At 47.9% G+C, this 23,944-nt stretch overlaps 7 protein-coding genes across 7 annotated transcripts; 4 read left to right on the forward strand and 3 right to left on the reverse strand.

Moving 5' to 3' along the window:
- Positions 1 to 851: 851 nt before the first annotated feature.
- On the reverse strand, positions 852 to 3,827 carry BJ212DRAFT_1483199 (kinase-like domain-containing protein; the record flags this gene model as incomplete). Its single annotated transcript, XM_041340580.1, has 9 exons — positions 852 to 971; positions 1,032 to 1,377; positions 1,453 to 1,931; positions 1,995 to 2,427; positions 2,583 to 2,661; positions 2,709 to 2,797; positions 2,877 to 3,021; positions 3,201 to 3,387; positions 3,435 to 3,827. 9 exons carry the CDS (start codon positions 3,825 to 3,827, stop codon positions 852 to 854), a joined length of 2,271 nt encoding a protein of 756 aa, XP_041190738.1.
- A 638-nt stretch (positions 3,828 to 4,465) lies between these two features.
- BJ212DRAFT_1483200 (uncharacterized protein) lies at positions 4,466 to 6,127 on the forward strand (the record flags this gene model as incomplete). Its single annotated transcript, XM_041340581.1, has 7 exons — positions 4,466 to 4,646; positions 4,703 to 4,756; positions 4,810 to 4,829; positions 4,881 to 5,169; positions 5,223 to 5,590; positions 5,643 to 5,908; positions 5,965 to 6,127. The coding sequence occupies 7 exons, from the start codon at positions 4,466 to 4,468 to the stop codon at positions 6,125 to 6,127; spliced, it is 1,341 nt and encodes a 446-aa protein (XP_041190739.1).
- Positions 6,128 to 6,361: 234 nt separating this feature from the next.
- BJ212DRAFT_1589043 (uncharacterized protein) lies at positions 6,362 to 7,978 on the reverse strand (the record flags this gene model as incomplete). The annotated part of the gene is made up of 5 exons (XM_041342448.1): positions 7,448 to 7,978; positions 7,067 to 7,326; positions 6,766 to 6,912; positions 6,504 to 6,566; positions 6,362 to 6,441 (listed from the first exon to the last, which is right to left on the reverse strand). Exons 1-5 carry the CDS (start codon positions 7,681 to 7,683, stop codon positions 6,362 to 6,364), a joined length of 786 nt encoding a protein of 261 aa, XP_041190740.1. The 5' UTR covers positions 7,684 to 7,978.
- Positions 7,979 to 8,145: 167 nt separating this feature from the next.
- On the reverse strand, positions 8,146 to 9,243 carry BJ212DRAFT_1483201 (uncharacterized protein; the record flags this gene model as incomplete). Its single annotated transcript, XM_041340582.1, has 5 exons — positions 8,146 to 8,249; positions 8,316 to 8,457; positions 8,508 to 8,639; positions 8,860 to 8,996; positions 9,045 to 9,243. The coding sequence occupies 5 exons, from the start codon at positions 9,241 to 9,243 to the stop codon at positions 8,146 to 8,148; spliced, it is 714 nt and encodes a 237-aa protein (XP_041190741.1).
- A 2,192-nt stretch (positions 9,244 to 11,435) lies between these two features.
- Positions 11,436 to 13,094, forward strand: BJ212DRAFT_1276708 (uncharacterized protein; the record flags this gene model as incomplete). Its single annotated transcript, XM_041331301.1, has 7 exons — positions 11,436 to 11,613; positions 11,670 to 11,723; positions 11,779 to 11,798; positions 11,850 to 12,138; positions 12,192 to 12,559; positions 12,611 to 12,876; positions 12,932 to 13,094. The coding sequence occupies 7 exons, from the start codon at positions 11,436 to 11,438 to the stop codon at positions 13,092 to 13,094; spliced, it is 1,338 nt and encodes a 445-aa protein (XP_041190742.1).
- Positions 13,095 to 14,459: 1,365 nt separating this feature from the next.
- On the forward strand, positions 14,460 to 16,084 carry BJ212DRAFT_459416 (uncharacterized protein). The gene is made up of 4 exons (XM_041343260.1): positions 14,460 to 14,863; positions 14,920 to 15,399; positions 15,451 to 15,639; positions 15,705 to 16,084. The coding sequence occupies exons 1-4, from the start codon at positions 14,583 to 14,585 to the stop codon at positions 16,000 to 16,002; spliced, it is 1,248 nt and encodes a 415-aa protein (XP_041190743.1). The 5' UTR covers positions 14,460 to 14,582; the 3' UTR covers positions 16,003 to 16,084.
- A 1,593-nt stretch (positions 16,085 to 17,677) lies between these two features.
- Positions 17,678 to 18,559, forward strand: BJ212DRAFT_1276757 (uncharacterized protein; the record flags this gene model as incomplete). Its single annotated transcript, XM_041331305.1, has 3 exons — positions 17,678 to 17,973; positions 18,029 to 18,208; positions 18,262 to 18,559. The coding sequence occupies 3 exons, from the start codon at positions 17,678 to 17,680 to the stop codon at positions 18,557 to 18,559; spliced, it is 774 nt and encodes a 257-aa protein (XP_041190744.1).
- Positions 18,560 to 23,944: the final 5,385 nt, after the last annotated feature.

Consider the following 23,944-nt stretch of genomic DNA (forward strand, 5'->3'; position numbering starts at 1 on the left):
CTCATAAACGTCACGCGCTCGAAGATATCAAAAACAAATATGTTTTATATAAATGCTATGTCAAAATATACATGCATGATACCTTAATTAAGCTTGAGCTTATCCTAGGCTCGAGGACAGCGCATAGAATGTTGCCAGGATTTGGTCATAATGAGAGGATTAGTATGAAGTTTTAGCGTTGCTATGATGTGAGTAAAATGTGCGACGAATGTGGTGCGAATGTCTAGATTCGTGCCAGATGCGTCCCAGACGTAATCTGCGGTTTTCTGCAGTGATAGTATCTTCAGCTGCAGAGCACACCCGTCAGCAAGGACTCTGAGAGAGCGAGGAATTGAATTCAGAATTCAGGATCATTTCATCAACGAAATTTTCCAAGGCGCTTAGATCGTTGCCTATGATCATGGCAGTGACTCGGACCATCGCCAAGGTCCGACTCCTCCAAATTTCATTTCAACACTGCTCGCACCACAGATCCATGAATCCCATAGTTTGATTTATCATTTGTCGTCAATATTATGAGACAAAAAGTTCATCGTACACAGCGATTGAGGATATACTTATTACTTACCCCAGGAAATACAACACACAAGGGCAAAAATGCCGATACCGATAACCCAATCCCGGATCCAAAACGAATGTTCCTGTAAGTAATACAAATTGTACATGTACGCACGCACATACCAATACCAATATCAATTACTACATAAATCGTTACTCCGAGTCGCGCGTGAATTTGTCCAAACTCCAGGCCGAGATAGAAGATATATCAATCCCGAGTCGTCGAGTTCGCAGATGCGCATGAAGACGGTGAATTACATTTGGATATCATCCTAACCCCAGTCCAAATCCCCTCATGTCTGAGTCCGTGTCTGGAGATGCGCATTTCCCCGAACGAGAGCCTCGTTGATCTTCTCCACCCACATCGCAGACATAGTGCTCGTCTCTGCAGCGTATGTCTGTGATCTATTAGACTGCGACATGCACGAAGATCAGCGGTGCAAAACACGTGGAACAGGAGTGAAAGGACTGACAGTCAAAATAACAAACTCCCGCTCGCCTTTTGGCTCTGCGCTCTCAATCACATTTCTGCAGTCCTTACTTGCGTCCCGCTCTTTCTCCTTGGCTTCCCTTGGCTTCTCGCGCTCCTTGCCCTTATCTCCAGCCCTCAACCCGACCTCACTCTTCAAGCTCATTTGACCACCGTCCTTCTGCTTCACGCATAACAACCGCATACTAGTAAGCACCAGCTGCCGCGTCTTCGTCTTCGTGAGACTCGCGCTAATCGGGAGACGTAGTTTACTACCACGACGTTTCGGTGACCGAGCCTCGACGCGCGTGTGGAAGAGGACGCGTTCGGACGGTAAGAGAAGGCTTGACCTATCGTGACAAAAGAGAAGCAAATATATATATGATTAGGATAGTTTTGAGAACTTGAGTATATCAACGACGCACCAATCAGCATTCGAACATGGCCCGTTACCCTGTACCGGAGTCTGCGCGCGATTCCGTCCGCGCGATAGACTTGGTTTTAGCTTCGCTGCCGCATCTGAGCCAATCCTCAGCTTCACGGTGAGATCTGCTGTCACCCCTTCGACGGGGCTCCCGTCTGAAGAGCTGGAGCCTGAGCCTGGTCCGTTCACTTTGGGGACGTGGATTGATATAGCTGGGGGAATGGTCTCAGTAGGGACAGGAGACGCTTCCGATGGTGACAGAGGTCCCGCTCCGGCCTGGGGTATTAGTGGTGGAGATGTTTGCATGTCCGGTAATGCAGTGTCGTGCTCGCGCTCGCCAAGGACCGTCTCTGTCTCCTCTAAATCCTCTTCTAACCCCGGCATCACCCTCCCCTCACGAGCCCTTGACTGCCACACGATATAATCTGGCATCTCTCCCATCGGGCCCTCTTCCGCATACCCACCCCCTGCATGTTGTGTCTTGAATGAATTCAACATCGTCCCCTCGCTGTCCCTCGCCCACCCCACACCATCCCCACTTACCTCGCCCTCCCCACTCCCACTACTCACATCAGCATTCCCGCCCACTAATCGGTCCCACATCTCCCCCACATCATCCCACTGTGCCCCCTCCACCTCATCCGCCACAGACACGTCCTTCTTCACCAGCCCCGCCTCCAAGGAAGGTGCAGGATCAGTCCACAGCGTCTCCCACGACACAGACGCGAAAAATGGATGTGCCCGAAGTGCCGCGTATGAGTGAGCAGAGTCTGGACCGCCGGCGCCGAGCCGCTGTGTCGGTTCACGTACGAAGAGACGCCGTATGAGGTCCTGGGCATCTTCGTCGAATCCGTCTGGGAAGGTGTAGTCGAGAGACTTGATCTTTTGCCAGGTGAGGTATTCGCTGAGGCCTTGGAATGCGAATCTGCCGGAGATCATTTGATAGATTATACAGCCGAGTGCCCAGAGATCCGAGCTATAATGGAGATCAGTACCTTGATGAGTTGTGTTCGAGGAAGGCAAGACAGCGGATGTAAATGGTAAGCTACTGACGCCAGGAACGAAGAGCATGAATGTAATAACACTCGAGGAACCAAAGATATATGCGCATGCTTTGAAAGGTAAGCGCACCTCTTACTTGTCTCGTTGCTCTCTAGTAACTCTGGTGCGACGTATTGCGCAGTGCCCACAAATGTGTTGGCTTTCTCCGCTTCGGGACTTGTGAGAAAGGCGTATACACGGAAGGAATTAGCTTACCTCCGTTCTCTAATATCTTTCCGGTACCAAAATCAGTAATCTTTATTCGAAACTGGCTATCTAGAAGAAGGTTTTCGGGTTTGAGGTCTCTGAAAATGACATCAGTAATTGTACCCTTTTTCGGGCGAGGTGGAGATGGCCTCCAGGAAAGGTGATGGAGTAACGCACCTATGGATGACGTCTTTCCCATGGATATATTCTAGTGCGTCGATGATTTGTGCCGCGTAATATCTGGAAGAGGTGAGGCTTAGGGAGCCAAGGCGTGATATGCGAGATTGCATCTCTCCATTGGGCGCCAAGTCAAGGACGAAGACTGGTAGGAGATTAACGACGTGTGTTTATGAGAAAAGCGGATATATGCGTGGTCCATGCACCCGATCACTAAAGCATGCGTGGCAGTGTGAATCACTAACCGCCAAAGAGGAATAGCCGGCCGATGACCGGGATCGGATGCACACACACACAGCATACAGAGAGGAACGTGGTACTGACATAGACTCCACTCATCCTGAAAGGTCCAGTGTAGGTGTATGATACCAGGGTGACCGGCACCCAGTTTGACGAGGACGTTCTTCTCTGCGAGGGCAACGAGCATCTTGTCCTTTCGAATTAGATGGTTCTTGTCAAGGATCTTGATAGCGTATTCCTGTCCAGTTCGAATATATTGTGCGCGCATTACCTGAGGTGGTATGAGTAGACGGTGTGGGTTATGAGCGATGTACACACTGTTGAGTAAGATCCTTCTCCAAGGGTGTCTCCAAAGGAAAAATCTTGTGCTCCCAGTCTGCCATTCGCACTCCTCGCCCTACTTGCCTCCCGTGATCCCTTCCTACTCTTGCTCCTCTCCTTGGTCTGCTGTTGAGCTTGTACAGGTTCTGGTTGTGGATGGCTGGATACTCCGAGTTCACGAGTAAGGTAATTTGGAGGTCTGGAGGGAGTAGCAGTTCTGGACTGTGGGCTTTGAGAACGTGGGGAAGAGAATGTACGTGCTGGTCGTGGGCGGGGAGACTTTGACAATTCCGCCAGGATGTCAGTTTCGGAGGATGATGATATGACAGAGGCATTTCTGCTGAGATCGACAAGGGTCGGCGGGAAAGTTGGTGCGGTCACTTGTACCATCCAAGAATCGTTCTGTTAACGACGATTTAGTTTCAAACCAAGAGATATAAGCACCTACGCAGCAACCTGAGATCTTCACAGCCACAAAACTTTAATTATGTCATCCAGCATCTCCGAGTCACACACTCGCAGTACGAATTGCACGTAATCTCCCAGTGCGTAGCTGTGTTGTTGACTCTAGCCTGTTCTCAATGTCCGGGTAATGACATTGGTGTTTGGTTTCTGGCAAACAGTGAGCACCATACCCCTATCGCTCAGTACATTGATCGTCTTCAGCCAGTCTTACACGTTCCAAGTCTCCAGTGACATTTACATGTCACTCACTGAGTCTACAACCTCTGCAACAAAGTATCCCGCGCGTGCTTAACCATGATTGCAGTGATGAGCTCGGTACACCCAAAATGGCAACTATTATAAGTTCTGCTCAGGTACCGCATCATACGTAACCGCAAGCTGTGTCCGCCATGTGTATGATCCGCACACAAACTCGAGGACTCCCACCCTTGCTTCGACTACCCTGTCATGAACTGAACAGACAGTCAAACAAGTGCCTGCTAGGAGAGAGCCCGAAATAGGACTTTCACGACCACCTAGAGAATCCATTCAACGGTATTCCCATGTTCCGTGTCAAAAGCAGGATGCCATCTCTCAGGACAATCTGCGCAGCTCTGACCGGTACCTTTTTGCTCGGCTTTGGAACTCTCCTGCTCAAGCCCTCGAGCTATAGACTAGACATACAGGATCCCCCTGCGCATTCTACTATCTTCAATTTAGACTCACAGTCATATGTCCAAGGCCCACCCACTCAACACTTTCGAGGTTAGTATTCAATGAAAATGTCCAAGGCTCGGGTATCACAATAACATTGGTCTTAGATAACCTTCGCAATGACACGAAGTACATTACATCGTGGGCTTCAGCGGGATGGAGTACGTCAACCAACCACTTGAATATTGGATCACTGATAACAGTTATTCGTTAGCGAACGACGTGATAACCTATGTAAGTAAACGATCCACTTCTGGCGTTGTCCGAGTTTCTCACAAAAACTAGGCCAATTTGATTTACCTGGCACTCATAACAGAGCGTACACCCATAATCCCAAAGTTCCTTTCTACTCATATCGACCCAGGTGCACCTCCATTTGTTTTTGGGGAAGTGTTCGACATCCCTCGACTTAGTCAAGCCATAGGGATTCACTTGCTTGAATGGCACGAAGTAAAAGACCCAGAAAGTCAAGTTCTCGACGATCTTGGTTGTTGGAGTATCTGGGAAACCGTCCAACAGCACATCCCGATTCCTGCACCACGGGGAAGTCCCTCCCTGAACCTACTCAAGCTTGGTGAGACAACCTCGAACATTCCTCTTCGGCGATTAAATACATGGCCATCACAGATATCTCGTGGACGCGAGCTCCACCTTGGGTCGAGCTGACATCTCCTAGCAAACACGACAATCATGCATCCTTTTGGCCACTTGCATCACTCGGATTTCCAGAGACTCGCTCGAACAGCCTGGCATTACCGTTAACGAATCACCCTTCTCCTCAGCATCAGGTTTCCCTGCCCCCGGACGAGCACGTATTATGCTTCGACTTCCTTTACTACGTAAGCGCCCATCATACATGGGAATGGGAATTAGACTATTCTCCCGCGTGGAGATTTGTAGGCCAACACATGCGATGGACTGCAAGCATGGAAAGGCTTGCCGATATGCATGCCCGGCGTGCCATGAACGTGCCAGCAAATGAACCGACACCTCCCGTGAGTGGACTTTTCCGGGTACAGGGTGCTCTACAGATCTAACTTTGGATAGTATGTATCCGTCCACATACGACATGGTGACTTTCGCGATCAATGTCAGGGTGTTCCTGTGGATCAATGCTTTGCCTCGTTGTCCGTCATTGCGCGCAGGGTATCCGAGGTACAAGAGGAGCTTCGCATACGAAAAGGGATTGAAGCCACACATGTTATCATGACCAGTGACGAAAGTGATCCGGAATGGTGGTCGGAGGTTAGGGCGTTAGGGTGGACGTGGGTAGATTATGCGGCAGAGCGGACAGAAGAGATCTATGGAAAATGGTGAGCCAATTAGATGTCATATTCATTCTGATGCTGGAAATTATCGCTGTTACCAGGCATCCGGTGTTCATCGACGCTATCATTCAGTCGAATGGAGCTGGATTCGTTGGCACTCTTCGTTCTACGATGTCCACCCTGGCTAGCCGTAGAGTACAGTCATGGCATGACGGAGCAACTCGGACCATCGCATGGGGGTGGCCGGGCGCCGATGACCATTGATAGATGATTGAAATGCTGGAATCAAGACTACTTTGCGCCTCAAAAATCATTGGCTACAGTGATATCATATTCTTATTTATGATGTGCATAGTTGTCTCTCCCGGGTTCGAATTCACAGGCGAAGGCAACGAAAGCTTGATGTCCTTCGTGCATCGTACTGGGAGTGTCACGAATCTTCCCCTGCTGATGGTGACTTACCCGAACACAGCAATATCCTTGTCTGATTTCTAGATCCTACCAGTCAAGCTGAGCTGACGTCATCTCCCGATAGTAGTCTCGTTCATTATCGGACCCTGGAGGCGCCAAGGCAGATACTTTGTACAGACCACATTACCCTATCAAGGTCAGAAGGGCCGCTCTATGTACGAGAACTTACTGATTGAGTGGATAAGTTCGACGCGCAGCGTTTCAATCCTGATCGATATATACCCGTGAGCAACTGTGTATTGAGGTCATATCTGATAAGTGATTTGATGAGTCTGGACGTTGCATTCTCGCTCCATCTTGCTCCAACATACTGCCGAGTTCCCCGTCTCAAGAATAATAACTCCACTTCACTTTCCCGGTATCGTACTGCGTCATCATGCATCGTGAAGTACGGATATTTGCCACAAGATCAACGTCATTTGTACACCCACAAAATATAAATTCCAGTCTGTCCTGAAAATCGCTTAGCGCCTTCTGGAGTGTACTACTTCTCTTTCGTGGGCTTTTCCCGCTGGTTGATAACGATACTTCTACTTTCTCTTCAGGTACCTTCCTGCCCAACACCTTCCAGTCGACTTCTTCATATATATTGTTAGGTCCAGTGTGATCCACGCGAATTCCCGGTATGTCCCGAGTCAATTATGCATCAGCATAGTGCCGAGTGCTTACTACTTCATGGATAGCACAACTCACAAGTTACGAGACTTGCAAACATTGCAGGTTGCGACCCACTGGCATTCCCCGTGTCGGGTACCCCTCCCAGTAAACCGCTAGTGACAAGCGATTTCGAACTTGATGTATCGCTAGCCAAGACCATACGCAGTCGTAGGTGCAGTGGTATCGCTAACTCCCGTGTTGGATCAACTCGCCTTTTAGCTGAATCCAAAGCTCGGCATATAATCACTTCGTAATATCCTTGGAACGTCGCTCGAAACCTGACGACAGCCACAACTATCTCGAGTTTGAATTTGAATTTACGTGCCACACAAACCCTGTCAGTTACAAGCGACATCGCCGAAATGCAGATGAAAACCTCAACCAGGGCATCAAAGAATGTGTTTAGTGGCGTAGTGTCTCGACTCAAGGTTCAAGTGCGAAGGGTGTCCAGTAAACCTTTCGTCGCTTGTTATCCATCCCATTTCTATGGACGATCCCATCGCATCTACCTCAAGCTCTTCCAGTAACACTCCGCAGCCTGTACGAACGAGTGGTGGTAGAAGCGCTGGGACCAGCAGCTCGTCGTTCCCAGGTGGAGAAAACACGCTGGGTTCGGCGCCTACGCCACATCCATCGGTGCGTCCCGCCGCTGCCCAATCATGACACCCAGATTCTGCTATCGAGTTGATCATGGGACTTAGCGTATCGCGGGAGGTGGCGATCAGTATGTTGGGTGCGGCGGGTGGGAATGTAGATATTGCTGCGAGTTTGTTGTTCTAAGCCTACTAGGGTGGGCGGGGATTCTTCCAATGATGAGGAGACATTAATATTGTTCTTGAATCTCGGATCTTTGGGATTGCAGAATGTACGATGTGATGGATTATATCTACCGGTTCATTTCGGCGACAAGGATCAAAGCGAACTTCGTGGGCCTGCAGGATAGTGAGGCCAGATTAACAGGGCTAATTAGCATGCGAGGCTATCCGGGAGGTCAAATTAACCTATGTAAATTAGCGTAAATTTGCAAGTCTGCTAATTTACTTGTTAATTAGGGTAAATGTGGTTCTATGGCCATACATCCCAGGCTTTTGCATCAGGAAGTGCCTCTAATGACGACAACGACGACAACACAACACATTGATGCGATGATATTGTTAACACCTTGGCATGGGATTCACGTTTTGGGGTGTTTCATCCAGGAAGTCCCGGAGATAAGGAGAGCGCAACTCATTATCTAGTATCACAAGTCTAGTAACCACTATTATTCAGAATCCGGAAAGTGTTCATCAGCATAGCAAGCATTCACAATGCATGTATAACTCACCATTTTCAGGAGCGTCAATGACGACATAGAGATGGTTACGCTTGGGTTGAGTCTTGAACACTTCCGAGAGGTATATCCGAACTTCGTGATCCAAAATTTCCAAGTGCCCACACTCTGACTCCAGATTGATGTCGCAAAGAACCTTTGATCCAGTCTGTGAAAATATGATAAAGCCACAAATTGACTGCTCACCTTCATAACGATGATAGTATCGGTATCCACATCATGAAGTCGAGATTTCTTACTTTTAATCAATTCTTGCAAGTCTTCAACGAGTTCTGTCCCAGTCAATTCTGAGGATGAAAATGCGGACGGGCGCGTCCCCTCATGAATCAGCAGTCAGCCGGAGTCCCTTTAATGAATACTGTGTACATAAACTTCATGGGATGAAGTATGTCGTACGCCCTCCATTGAACGTTATTGCCACCAGAACTTACACATAAAAATGATTATAGTAGCAAGTAATAGTGATAACAAATCGACGTCACACGCCGTAGATCAACTGTGGACCTGCAAAGACAGGTGAATACGCCAGCCGACTTACATATAAATCACGACTGCTCATCCCGCCCTGCCCAAGCTTTCGTGGAAGTGCACGAGGATAATTGCACCACGCATCGTGTAACCCTCTATGAATTGTATAAGATATTCGTCTCATGACTGCGGTGAGTGGAGCAAGGCCTGGTATCCTGTGAGCAAAATCAACAAGTGGACTGCTCAAGGACAGACGGAGTGAGTACTTGCCGTCGCCAAAGAATATAACGCAAACATCTATCACGCCAGAGCGGCGTAGGTTAGCGTCCGTAGAATGCTTCACATTTAGGACTTTATTAACAGAGCAGAATGATGTCGCAACCACAAGAGTTACTACACCTGTATTGGGGATGGTGGTCTGACTGTAGTGCGATGCATGAGGTGCTCTTGTCATAGCTAATCCCAACATCGTCACCAACGCAGGTGTCACAAACAACAATTTAAATCATCTTCCGATACATTGCCATTGAGAAGATACTATCACCGACTCACACATGAAGACTGAGCTACAGAATATGTTTCGTCAATGATCAGTCAAATCGAAATTTTTTTACATGCAGTTCAAACTCACATTCGGACATGGGACAATTAGCTCGGCATCGACATGGTCCAAGTTATAATCTTCTATAGAATGTGGTTATGGGCCCTGCTGAAAGACACAGCATGGTTAACGACAGGGCAATACAATCCGACCGCCTACACACTTAGCTAGCCAGACGGGTTGAGTAGTCAGCTGCGCAACAGTTTATCGGGTCTCGAAAAAAAAGTAGAAACAAAGGCTCCGCTATCCCATTGTACATACTCAATGGTGAGATTCAGGACTACCAATGACATGGTATACCTAGAAATCGAACATTGTAGTATGTCAGTGAAGACAGGGTTTTAACTCGTCCAAAAACGAGAGTTCGCAAGCAGATCCGGATGCACTTTTGAATTGATACCTGCTACCGAATAAGGTGACCAGAGCGTTAGCGATCTTGAAAATAAACTTTTTAAATCTTTCGAAATGGACAGTCTTTACACACTCGTCATCAAACGTCTGCTGGTAGTCCGTCGCCCATTGCATAGATGGCCGAATGGATACGAGATTCCAGTCTGTCGGCCTGCATGTCAATCACCACTTCCGTAGTCATGGCTGAAAGGGATCATTGCGCAAAAAGACCACAATGTGGGCACGTATGGCGGGAGGATGCTAAGATGGAACTTGCTTTGTGACCTCAGTCCTATGTGGACGTGACCGTTGTAGAGGGACTCGTCCGGACACTCGATATGGGGAAAGAAGACAAGAGAAGGGTAAGATGGCGGGGGTGATCCTGGTATACGGTTACTCGTGACGAGGAGATTCCGAGTCTGTACCATCCGCGCCGAATGTAGCCATGGCTGACGAAGGGTATTCTTCGACTGCTTTGTAGTCAACATATCATGGCATCCCCCGACCGCCTGCTGCCCGTTCTTCTCTTGTTCACGGACCTGCCACTACTTCTGCCCTGACATCATTACTGGTTAAAATCACATCATTTCCTCCCCGGTGGGTAGATTATCCACTTCGAGACAGTGAGGTGGCGTGCCGGTGACGACTGTACGCAAGGATATACCATCCATGCTCCCGAACGATGCTGTCAGTCATGAAGATCAGGTTTGATGAGAAGGTACCGACAGTATTATACGATGTGTGATACAATGAGCTTTCAAAGCGCTCCGTTGCAGAACTGGGAGCAATTTGGGAGGCGAAACGTGATTTCGGCTGCAACATACATCCAAAATCTGAAATACACGCATGTTATGAGTTGAAGGGATGACCGAAGTGATGGTATCATGGGCTGTTTCATCAGGCAATATGACTGGGGAAGTGATGTACACGCCATGTAACATTCAGGCGTGTCACGTGATGTATTGGAGTAGTAGTCACGATTCATATAGCCATGTAGAACGATTATCTTCGCGCCAGCAAGCCTTGCACAATAGCTTTATACTCGGGCGTCTAAGGAAACATGAGGCATGTAAATATGGTAAAACAGCAAAAGAGGACAGAGTACACGCACCTCTGCAGCTCAGAGAAAGACACCCACAATCGCTCAGTCCACTTCGACTGTGCTCAACACCATCAATTTCCAGTAGAATGACAGCCGATTCGAAGCACTACACACGTACGAGAGTTTAAAGGTCATGAAGAACGCGTAAACGTAGTCACAGTTTTCCCCGATAGACAACGAAATGGTTACGGACTCGTTCCTGTTTTACCTGTAGGTGTAGATACTGTATGTAGAGATATAATTCATGGTGGATATGGGTTGGGGACTGGCGCGGCCGAGCGCCGTTACCGTGATGATATGGTATCAACTGCAGGCTTTCATGTACCTTGAACAATGAAACACCGCAGCGCACCTAAAATGGCAATTACAGCCCCTCAGGTACAAAATCAGGTAATTGCCGCGTTGTCCACTATATGTGATCCACATACAAATGGGAATTCTTGAGTCCCACCTTCTCCGTATTATGAACTGAACAGAGTGCCCGAGCCCGAAATAGGACACATTTAATACAACCACCCGTTTAAAGATTCCCATGTTCCATGCCAAAGGCAGAATGTTTTCTCTCAGGACGATCTGCGCAACTCTGACCGGTGCCTTTTTATTCGGCTTTGGAACTCTCTTGTTCAAGCCCTCGAGCTATATACCGGACATACAGCCTGTCACCCCTGCGCATTCGACTGTCTTCAACTCCCAGTCTTATGTCCAAGGCCCACCCACCCAACGCTTTCAAGGTCAGTATGCGTCGAAACGTCCAAGGCTTGGGTCTCACAAATAATATTGGTCTCAGATAACCTTCGCAATGACACGAGGTACATTACATCGTGGGGTTCAGCGGGATGGAGTACGTTAACTCCAATCAACCACTACTTGAATCACTGACCACAGCTATCGATTAGCGAATGACGTGATGTCCTATGTAAGTCAACGATCCACTTCCGACGTTGTCCTGATTCCTCACAAAAACTAGGCCAATTTGATTTACCTGGCACTCATAACAGAGCGTACACCCATAATCCCAAAGTTCCTCTCTACTCATATCGACCCAAGTGCACCTCCATTTGTTTTTGGGGAAGTGTTCGACGTCCCTCGACTTAGTCAAGCTATAGGGATTCACTTGCTTGAATGGCACGAAGTAAAGGAGCCGGAAAGTCCGGTTTTCGATGATCTTGGTTGTTGGAGTGTCTGGGAAACCGTTCAATACCACATACCGATTCCTGAACCACGGCGAAGTCCCTCCCTGAACCTGCTCAAGCTCGGTAAGACAGCTTCGAACATCCCTCTTCGGTGATTAAATGCATGGCCATTACAGATATCTCGTGGACGCTAACCCCACCTTGGGTCGAGCTGACGTCTCCTAGCAAACAAGACAATCATGCATCTTTTTGGTCCCTTGCATCACTCGGGTTTCCCGAGGCTCGCTCGAGCAGCCTGGCATTACCATTAAAGAATTATCCTTCTCCTCAGCATCAGGTTTCCCTTCCCCCGGATGATCACTTATTATGCTTCGACCTTCTTTACTTCATAAGCGCCCAGAATACATGGGAATGGGAATTAGACTATTCTCCTGCATGGAGATTTGTAGGTCAACACATGCGATGGACTGCAAACATCGAAGGGCTTGCAGATGCGTACGCCCGGCGCGCCATGAACGTGCCAGTAAATGAACCGACACCTCCCGTGAGTGCAAGTTTCAGGTACAGGTTACTCTGCAGATCTAACTTTGGATAGTATGTATCCATCCACATACGACATGGTGACTTCCGCGATCAATGCGAGCAAGTTCCTGTGGATCAATGCTTCGCCTCGTTGTCTGTCATTGGGCACAGGGTGTCCGAGGTACAGGAAGAGCTTCGCACACGAAAAGGGATTGAGGCTACACATGTTATCATGACCAGTGACGAAAGTGACCCAGAATGGTGGTCAGAAGTTAGGGCTTTGGGGTGGACATGGGTAGATCATGCGGCAGAGCGGACAGAAGAGATCTATGGAAAATGGTGAGCCGATTAGATGTCATATTTTCATTCTAACGGAAGTCGTGGCCGTTACCAGGCACCCAGTGTTTATCGACGCTATCATTCAGTCGAATGGAGCCGGCTTCGTTGGTACTCTTCGTTCTACGATGTCCACACTAGCTAGACGCAGAGTACAGTCGTGGCATGACGGAGCAACTCGGACCATCATATGGGGGTGGCCTGGCGCTGATGATCATTGATGATGATTATAATGCTAGAATCGAGACTGTTTTATGCCTTGAAAATCATTGGCTACGATAATCTTGTACTTTTATTTATGATGGGCGTAATTATTGCTCCCGGACTCGAATTCACGGGCGAAGGCAACGAAAGCTTGATGTTCTTCGTGCATCATACTGGGACTGTCACGAATCTTCCCCTCCTGATGGTGACCCATCTGAATACAGCAATATCCTCGTCTGATTTCTAGATCATATCAGATCAAGCTGAGCTGTCATCACCCCTCGCTTTAAATCCCCTGAACAGCGCTGTTAATGCGGTCTCGTTCATTATCGGAGGCACCAGGGCAGATACTTGTACAGACCACATTGTCCTATCAAGGTCGAGGGCAAGTTTGATCTACAAGAACTGATTGAACAGATAAGTTCGACGTTCAGTGTTTCAACGCTGATCGATATATACCTGTGAGCAGCTGTGTACTGAGGTCGTATCCGATAAGTGATTTAATGAGCCTGGACGCTGCATTTAATTCCGCCTTTCGCTCGCACTCCTCCCAGGCGTTACTTACTAAGTCTTCCCAAGGAACCTATAGAAGAACGAAGTCTGCTGCTGCTTCTATTACATAAAACTCAACTTTAAAGGCACTTCCAAGCCCGCTGCCACCTATTCCTGTCCTGACCACTCATCCGCACACATACCGTCCTCTGGTGAAAAGAGCGGCCCGATGCGTTTCCGGGGCTAGCGGACTTTGCTTCTATTTGTCATCCCGTCCCTTGCTTTCGACCTTGTCTGGTCTACCATCCAACAATCTATGTTGCTCCTTTTCTGTGGGTTCGTTATCAGAGCAGTCCATGACATGATAGTCTCGTTGAACCGGGAGTCTCCACCATGTCGTGGAAGCGCCCACACAACTCATCGATTCCCTTCGGATGGCAGTACGCAATGGATGTAAGCTACTGCTTGCATACTTGCGCGCAATCAAAGTTGATTTATTCTGAGCGGTAATACGGACGCGCCGTTACTCGCCGGGTCTTTTTCTTGCTGCAGATCATTGATTTCGTGAAGGACAGAAGGAGAGCAGAAAAATGTTGCTATTATCTAAAGCCTCAAATATCGATGATGTACGGAGGACCGCGCCAGACCTCCCAGGTACCGTCACGGTGACATCACAATTGCAAGGTTGGACATACAAACAGATGAACGTGGTGCAGTTGACGGACGGAACTCGAGCATGACAATTGATTTGTCCAATACTACTCATACACGTATACAGATCAATAGCAAAAAACACGCAGCCACATAGCGTGACGTGGTAGATGCCATTGCCACCGAGCCGCCCCTTCTGCCAGCCATTAAGGGATCGAGAGCCAGCATGCTATAAGTCATAGACAATGTCGTCACCCTCTACTTCCACTTGACTTGAAAACTTCGAACTTCGCACCTCTGAATGTGTGTTACGCTACTTCCGGAGGAGACCCAAAAGAACTTGCAACTTCTTACTCTGAAACATGGTCAAAATTGGGTCATGGTTAGACGGCATAGGCCGTATGACGTGGGTGGAACAACCATTTAAATCTTCAACGGCCTATAGATATTACAAGCTCATACTTGATGCCGTCTGCAATCATTTCCCAAGCATTCCGAGACACGTAGTCACGATGCAGACAAATGAACTCGATGTTTGCGAAGGCCACTATGTGGACATCACGGCTGAAATATGGGACGATGTCATTGACTTGCTTGATGTCGTTGAGGTGACTCGGCGTGAGGTCAACGAACAGGAGAGCTCGTACGCACCTCAAATATCCTACGAGTGTATGGAGTACTGAAGTTGATACCATACAGCAAAGTCACTATCAAAGTTGTTTTTCCATCTGGCGAGATTCAGACCACTAGAATCTCGAGGGAAATGCCGGTGGACAAAATTATCGCTGATGCTAGTCAGACATTAATGGGAATATTGGGACAGTGTCCCACTGACATCATGGCACTTCACTCTGAGGATGGGAGTTTGGGCGGGATAGTGATGCGTGGAAACCGGAGTATCGAATCGTACAACATCAAAGATGGTCACTCCATCATTCTTCGAGTTCGAAAGCGTCATCTTTGTAAAAAGCCGGTCATTTATCTATACTCGCCCTCCGATATCGATGTTTCTGTTAAGATCTCCCTCATTCCTGAGTGGACCCTCTCTGTCATCTATCCCGTTGTTGCCACGGAAGACCATGGACAGCGTTTAGAATGGAATGTCCGCACCCATCAAGATGGGAGTCTGACGGAGCATAATTCCGGTTTAGATGTGTCGTACCTGTTCTGGGAGGCCGAGTAAGTGCCTCGATAATAATGATGCCATTCTTCTAACTTCGCTCTTCGCAGGACAAATTTGCAAGCATTTCCCCAGTCACCAGCGTTCGAACCGCAATCAGTGGATACGTTCAATCCTATATCCAGCAGTCTCGATGATATGGATTCGATTGTCATTCCAGCGGACAAAGCAAGTGTTTACCTCGATAAATCACTCAAGGTTTTGGGACTTCACACCGAGGCTAGGACATCATTCATAACGTGCGTACACATGCGCTACCTCAGGCTGTCAAACCATAAACATACCACTAAAATTGTCGTGATAGTTACTGGCTACCGTCCATCCTCAAGCATGAATATATTGCCCTCCGATTCGTCTCTCAAGCGGCATATGAACGTGCCGCTTCCTTGAGCATTTCTCCGCAGCCTGACGTCGTGACTCGCGTGTTCATGCTGTTCAGAGGTATCCCTAAGGAGCATTTAGCCAATTGGTCTAACGCCCAGACGCAAGCGGAGAAAGACGTGGCTTGGTGGGTGGGTGTAGTTGGAGTTGATCCTGCAAGAGCCGGTGATGTGACTTTGTTCAGGGTGTTGGAATGGGGCGGGATGGAAGTTCCCATTTGATATTCTATCAGATTATTCGATTTGTGTAGGTGTTGTCGCGTTTTATCTTTATCTCGATCAGTTCTGCATTCAACAGTTGTGAGGAGAACGTGAGCTCGACGGTGTCTGCGAGATAGATTAAAAGTTTGCATGTTGTTCAAAGTATCTGTAAGGAGTACCGCTGATGCTGTGGCTTCATCAACGACACCAATGGATGATCAATGGGAGATATGGGAGTCTGCAAAGTCAATTAGGGGAAATTCACCGGCAAAATAATACAAATCGGCTTCAAAAAGCTGGAGCTTTCGGGGGGCAGAACCTACTCCCCTCACTGACAGCTGAGCAGAGCTGAGAGATTTACGTCATTCACACCCGTAAATTTCAAGTTGGCCCTCTGCGAGAGCCATGCTAATTTGCCTGTCAACCAGACGCCATACCCTAATTCCCGGAACTTTATTGTGCATGGATCACGAAGATATTTTATCCTGTTGGGAAGTGAAAGTTAGATACGATGTTTGCCATTTGGGGGAGGGGTTTGCCAGTGGTCGACTGGCCGAGAAGACAGGTTAGGTGGCTTTCTAAGCTAGCCGAGGCACGAGGCTGGCGTAGAATATAGCATGTAGTATCACTTGTCGTTCCTTGCTTCAAATATAACACCTCTTCGAAGGCCACTGAGCAGTACGGTACACAGACCAAGTCTCCAGCAGATAGAGTGTTGGAACTATTGAATAAGGACGTCCAGGAAATATTATGTAATGGCTAACTCACCATGTTACGTAAAAGCGTGGCGAAGTGAATTTTCAAATTCTGGTCTATTCGATATGAAGATAACTGTAATGTGCCCAATACAACTCATGCACGTATGCGAAACGCCACAGACCAACAGCAAACAACATAGTCGCATCATGACGTGGTATAGCCACCGAGCCGTCTGCTGTTATTAGGGGATCTTGAAGTGCCAGCATGCCATAGCTCATAGACAACCTCGTCGTCACCCTTTACTTGTACAAAGCTTCGAACTTCACACCTCCGAATGTCTGTTACGCTACTTTCAGGGGAGACCAAAAAGAAAGAAAACTCGCGACTTCTTGTTCTGAAATGTGGTCAAAACCGGGTCATGGTTAAACGGCAAAGGTCGTATAATGTGGGTGGAACAACCATTGAAATCTTTAACGGCTCATGGATATCATAAGCTCATGCTTGACTTTGCCTGCAAATATTTCCCAGGGATTCCGAGAGATGCAGTCACGTTGCAGACAAATGAACTCGATGTTTGCGAAGGCCACTATGTGGACATCACGGCTGAAATATGGGACGATGTCATTGACTTGCTCAATGTCATTGAGGTGACTCGGCGTGAGGAAATGACATCGCGCGTCCCACTGCCGCTTGGTGCTCGCCGCACTATCTCATCGCCTAATAATCAATCGGCGCCACGTCGGGTTAACGAACAGGACAGTTCGTACGCACCTCAAATATTCTACAGCTGTTTTCAGTACTGAAGTCGAGACTACATAGTAAGAACGATGGCAAAGTCACAATCAAGCTTATTTCTCCATCTGGCGAGGTTCAGACTACTAGAGTCTCAAGGGAAATGCGGGTGGACAAACTTATTGCTGATGCTTGTAAGACATTGGGACATCCCACTGATTTCATGGCAGTTCAGTCTGTGGGTGGAGGTATGGGTGCGGTAATCATGCGAGAGAACTGGAGCCTCAGATCGTATGACATCAGAGATGGTAGCACCATCAGTATTGAAGCAAAGTGTCGGCTCGGTAAGAAGCCAGTCATTTATCTATACTTGCCCTTCGATATCGATGTTTCTGTCAAGCTCTCCCTCATTCCTGAGTGGAGTCTCTCTGTTATCTATCCCATTGTTGCCACGGAAGGCCATGGACAGCGTTTAGAATGGAATGTCCGCACTCATCAAGATGGGAGTCTGACGGAACACAATTCCGGTTTAGATGTGTCGTACTTGTTCTGGGAGGCGGAGTAAGTCCCCTGATAATGCAGAAATCACTTTCCTGACTTGTATTACTCTTCGCAGGACAAATTTGCCTCATTCACCAGCATCAAAACCGCAACCGGTGGATACATTCAGTCCCACATCCAGCAGTCTCAGCGATACAGATTCAGTTGTCATTCCAGTTGACAAAATAACTGTTTACCTCGATAAATCACTCAAGGTTCTGGGACTTCACACCGAAGCTAGAACATCATTCATAACGTGCGTGCGCAGGCTGTCAAATCATAAACACGTTCCTAAAACTGCTGTGGTAGCTACTGGCTACCGTCTATCCTTAAGCATGAATACATTGCCCTTCGATTCGTCCCTCAAGCAGCATATGAATGCGCCGCTTCTTTAAGCATTTCTCCGCAGCCTGACGTCGTGACTCGCGTATTCATGCTGTTCAGAGGTATCTCTGAGGAGCATTTAGCGAATTGGATTAACGCCCAGATGTCAGCAGAGAGAGACGTTGCTTGGTGGGTGGATGTAGTTGGGGTGGATCTTGTAAGGGCCGGTGATATGACTTTGTTCAGGGTGTTAGAATGGGGCGGGATGGAGGTTCTCATTTGATATTACTCAAATTGTGTAGGTGTTATCCCGTTTTATCTTGATCAATTCTGCATCCGACAGTTGTAAGGAGAGCATGCTAGCTCAACGATGTCCGCGCAAAACTGGGTGAAATAATATATAACTATTAGACGTATATTAGTATCATCTAACCCCCGACGAGATTCTTAGGCAATCCATCCTTTTGCCACTGCTGGGAGCTTCGGGGTGGCTCTTTTCACTGAGGGACATGCAAGGGCGTTCCAACGAGCTGCAGTGACTTCGTCAAGGATGGAGTGAGCACCGACTTGGCTTTTGGTGCATCTTTGATTTGATGTTTCACGATACGGCCCATTCAAATTCTATACAAATGTGTCAGGGACTGGCACGGCCGAGTGCCGTTACGATATAATAGAAGCCAAGCTTCTTACAAGTACATTTGAGTACTACTAGAGCGCCGAAGCTGAAATGCAGTGTTTGAAACTGGTACTCGTAAGAGTCTGGCATATAGTAGGAGTCGAGATCGAATTCGAACGCAGACACTATAGTGACACCTTATACTGCAAAATTTACAGGTTTTTACTTGTACAAGAATATCTCTCCTTACTAGTATTTCTGCTGTACGCACGGTAGTAATAGTACTGCTTGGCACAGCATGCACAGCAACCTCGTGGCCTCCTGCAACAGTGCAACAGGACAAGCACCCACTTGTCTTTGAACTGTATCCCATCATCCAGCAAGCTTTCCATAGATTGAAACATTCATTGATCCCATCCCATTTCCATTGTGTTTTGGAACCCTAAGTTGACAACTTACTTTGACTACAACAGATCTTCCAAATCTTTGTACGTTGTCCCTGGAGATAAATATTGCCCAGATGATTTCTAATTGTTGAAGTCTGAAGGATCCGAAGAGAAAGAGAGTGAGGAAGCCGAAGGATCCGACATGATAGGTATGAGCGAGAGAGAGAGAGGTCTGAGTGCATGAGGCAGATGGGCCAATAGGCTGCACCCAAATGACATTGGCTTGTGCCCTGCAATATACATATGTCAGAAAACTTCACCTTTGCATTCCTTACTTACCTTCCTATAAAACCAAGCACCCATCAGATGCACACATCTCAGTTCTAGTTGAAACTGAGATGTGAGTACTTGGAAACATGTATGTCAGCATTTACTGACCAAAACCATAGTGTACCTTTGTGTTCTAGGTACTATACATGTTAATATGAGTTCTAGTTGAATCTAGTTGAAACTGAGATCGTACCTTTGTGTTCTAGCTCCCTCTCCTGTCGTCCACTTGCCTGTTCTCGCAACAGGTTATGAGCCCTGCTACAGCCATGGAAATCATGCTCCCCTCCTCCAGCTCTGCCCTATTCAACGTCCCAAAGCTAGCCAAAGATGGTAGCAATTGGATTACTTATAAGGAACAAACGTTAACAGCAATTGGTGCGAGAGGTCTGATGCGGTTTACCAATGGACGTGCAGTACAACCTGTCCCCTACAAGGTCAACAGAGGACCAAAACTCCTGAAAAGGAGGATGACAGTGAGCTGACAACAGCAGAGATCAAGACTCTTGATAAGAAGATCAATGAGTATGACCAGAAGGACTCACTAGTGAAACAGCAAATCTTCAGCACCATAACTGATAGGCTGCTGCTGTGCATGCAGAAGCTCAAGGCTGCTTCAGTGATTTGGGCTGAGATCTGCAATATTCATGAAGGGAAAACCGAGCTTGTCCAGATTGATCTGAGGCGAAGGCTTCAGGAGACCAGATGTGAGGAGAACGGAGATATAAAGACTCACTTTAGTGAGATGCTTCGGCTCCGTGAGTCACTGGCAGGCATGGGAGCTGCCATCAAGGAGAAAGACTTCTATGCCATGATACTGGCGTCCCTCCCGGAATCCTATTGTCCCCTACTCTCATCCATTAGTGTGGCTATGAAGATAACCGGTGCATCCATAAGCTCCTATGAACTAATCAATATCGTCTCAGAGGAATATGAGCATCAGCAACTCACCAGTCAGCAACCTACTAAGAAGGGACCCAATTTGGCCCTATCAGCAAGAGGACCTCCAGGAAAAGGAAAGTCCTTGTCCACCTCCTCACCCCAGTCCAACCCAGGACGCAGTTTGTTATAACTGTGACCAAAAAGGCCACTACAAAAGTGATTGCTGGAGGCCAGGGGGAGGAAAAGAGGGTCAGGGACCAAACCAGAGAGGGAAGAGGGGAGGACATACCCAAAAACAGAGCGTGAATGCTGCAAAGGAGTCAGAGGGTCAGGAGAACTATGCTTTCATGACAGATGACCTTGCCAACATTGCCCAGAGGATAAACATACCTCCTGAACGCTGTGGAGCCATAGTAGACTCCAGCGCAACCTCCCATTTCTGTCCTGACAGGTCGAAGTTCTCGAACTTTGTCCCTATCACCCCACAAGATGTATTCACTGTGAATGGGTCAGTTCTCAGCGCTACTGGCAGAGGAGATGTCAAGATAGACTTACCCTTGGGGACAAAGAGAACAACTGTCACCCTGAAGGATGCATTATATGCCCCCTCTATGGTATTTACCCTAATCTTGACCAACAGAATCACTTTGGCCAGATTAGTGGTCCTGTTTGAAGGCAAGATGTGCCAAATCTTGTTGAAGGGGCCCAAACGCGAAGTCATCACTGAAATCCTGCAGCTTAAGGGTCTGTATAGTGTGGCCAGTCAGAAAACCCATCACACTCATGTCACAAGGGCAAAACTTACCTTGGCTGAGGTACATCGTGCCCTAGGCCATATCTCCCAGAAAGCCATCCTGCAAGTTGCAAAGGATCAGCTCATCAAAGGTCTGGATGTTGACCTCACCTCCCCTACTGAATTCTGCGAAGCATGCGCACAAGCCAAAGTGACTTGTCAGCCATTTCCACAAGAGTCAAAAACATGCACACTCACCTACAGGGAACTTGTCCATACAGACTTGTGGGGCCCAGCGCAGACTACCAGCCTCAGCAATATGACCTATTATATTAGTTTCATGGATGATTACACCCATGAAACGAAGGTTGAGTTCCTGAAAGCTAAGAGTGAGGCATTGGAGGCATTCAAGAGGTATGAGGCGCACCTTACTCATCAAAGCCCTGGGACTGTGTCTATGAAAAGTTCGATCAGACCGTGGAGGGGAGTATCTGAGTGCAGAGTTTGATAAGTATCTGTTGGACCAGGGGATCAAGAGACAACTCACTGTCCACAATTCACCCCAGCAAAATGGAGTGGCTGAGTGCCTAAATAGGACCCTGGTCGAGCTCACTAGAGCAATGCTCATAGGACGAGACCTCCCGAAGTTCCTGTGGGCAGAAGCAGTGAATTATGCTACCTGGTTAAAGGACCACTTACCCTCGAGTGCCATACCTGGCACTACTCCTCACCAACTTGTCCATAGGGCAAGACCCAACCTGTCCATGGCCCAGGAGTTTGGATCAAAGCTGTATGTCCACCAGGCGAATGCTGGAAAGCTTGAACCACGCACTGAGGAGGCCATTTTCGTCGGGATCAACACAGATAGCAAGGCATACTGTGTATACTGGCTGGCAAAAAGGTGAGTCTCTGTTGAGTGAAATGTAACGTTTGCACCACCCAACATGCTTGTTGACCAGGATGTGCTGAACAAGGGGGAGTCAAGACCTATAGAAGAGGAGATGAGTACTGATAGCAACACACCTAGTGTCGCACCTAGCGTCCAGCCCATCCCACTTACTCCCACTCCTACTCCAAACACTACTCCAAATGCCCCAGAACCCAGGGAAAGCCAAGCCAGACCAGCTCCAGGGTACTATGCCCAGCTCCAAAAGGGCCAAATGGCAGCTGTAGCCATCAAATCCCTGAAGGACGTGTCAGATTTGGATCTTCTAGACAAGGAAGCTCACATTCACTTAGCCTTAGCAATGGCTGAGCCAGAGCCCACCTTGCAGCAGGCTCTGAACGGTCCAGATGGTCCAGAATGGCAGGAAGCGCTAGACTACGAGATCAGTCAGCTGGAGAAGTTGGGAACATGGGACATCACGGACTTACCTCACAGATCAAATATTATACCCTGCCACTTCATGTTAGCAACTAAGCAAGGCCCTGATGGCGAAAAGCTCAAGCTAAGAGCATGACTTGTCGTGAATGGACAACATCAGCAATATAGTGTTGACTACTTCAACATGTTTGCCCCAACAGCAAATATGAGCACAATATGTACCGTATAAAGCATGGCAGCCCAGAAGGACTGGGAGATTCATCAGGTGGATGTGAAGAGCGCTTACCTCTATGCAGATGTCAAGGAAGACATATATATGAGGGCGCCACCAGGATATCTGAAGGAGGGTCAGGAGAGAAAGGTACTGAAGCTAAAGCGCAGCTTGCCTGGCTTGAAGCAGGCAGGTTTTGAGTGGGCAGTGGAACTAGCTGGAGCATTTCTGAAGATGGGTTTTAGCTGCTCCCAGGTCGATCAAGCAGTATATTTCAAATGTACCCCCAAAGAGCACATCATCATCACCACGTCGGTTGATGACATGGCTGTCACCGCCAATCACAAGTCCCACATTCTCTGATTCAAGTCAAAACTTGGCAAATTCTTCGAGATATCCGACCTAGGTGAGCTATCATGGTTATTAGGGCTAAAGGTAACAAGAGATAGAGTGGGACGCACCATTACCCTTTCTCAAAAGGCCTATGTTGACACAATCATTGAATGTTTTCATCTGGGGGACACTAAGACTGTCCAGACCCCCATGGAACCGGCCACCTCCCTGTCCATAGATCAGTCCCCTGGAACGCATGCAGAGCTAGCCGCCATGCAAGACGTACCTTATCAATGAGCCATCAGCTCATTGATGTACGCGGCAATGAGCATGCGTCCTGATATCGCCTTTGTGGTAGCAACATTGTCGCAGTTCATGAAAACCCTGGAAGGGCACACTGGGAGGCTAGTAAGTGAGCTCTTTGCTACCTAAAAGCCACTGACAACTTCAAGCTCACCTTGGGATCTACAGATGCTGGGATTGAAGTGTTTGTCGACACAGATTGGGCTTTGCAGCCACACAGGCACTCCATGAGTGGGTACATAGTACTCCTCAATGGAGGCCCAGTGTCCTGGAGCACAAGAAAGCAGCCCATAATCACCCTATCGACATGCAGAAGCTGAGTACATTGCTCTGACCAGTGTAGTGAAGGAAATACTGTACCTTCAACTACTCCTTGGCAAACTCTATGAACCACCAAGCCTCCCCACCCCCATATTCTGCGATAACCAAGCCACTATAGTGTTAGCATCCACCAGAAAATTTCAATTGCGTATGAAGTATATCAACTTGAGGTACCACTTCATCCACTCACATGTGAAAAACGGCACCTTCGAGCTCCTCTACTGCCCCATGG

Source organism: Suillus subaureus, assembly GCF_016647635.1.
Source record: "Suillus subaureus strain MN1 chromosome Unknown BJ212scaffold_26, whole genome shotgun sequence".
In the NCBI taxonomy this organism is placed as follows: domain Eukaryota; kingdom Fungi; phylum Basidiomycota; class Agaricomycetes; order Boletales; family Suillaceae; genus Suillus; species Suillus subaureus.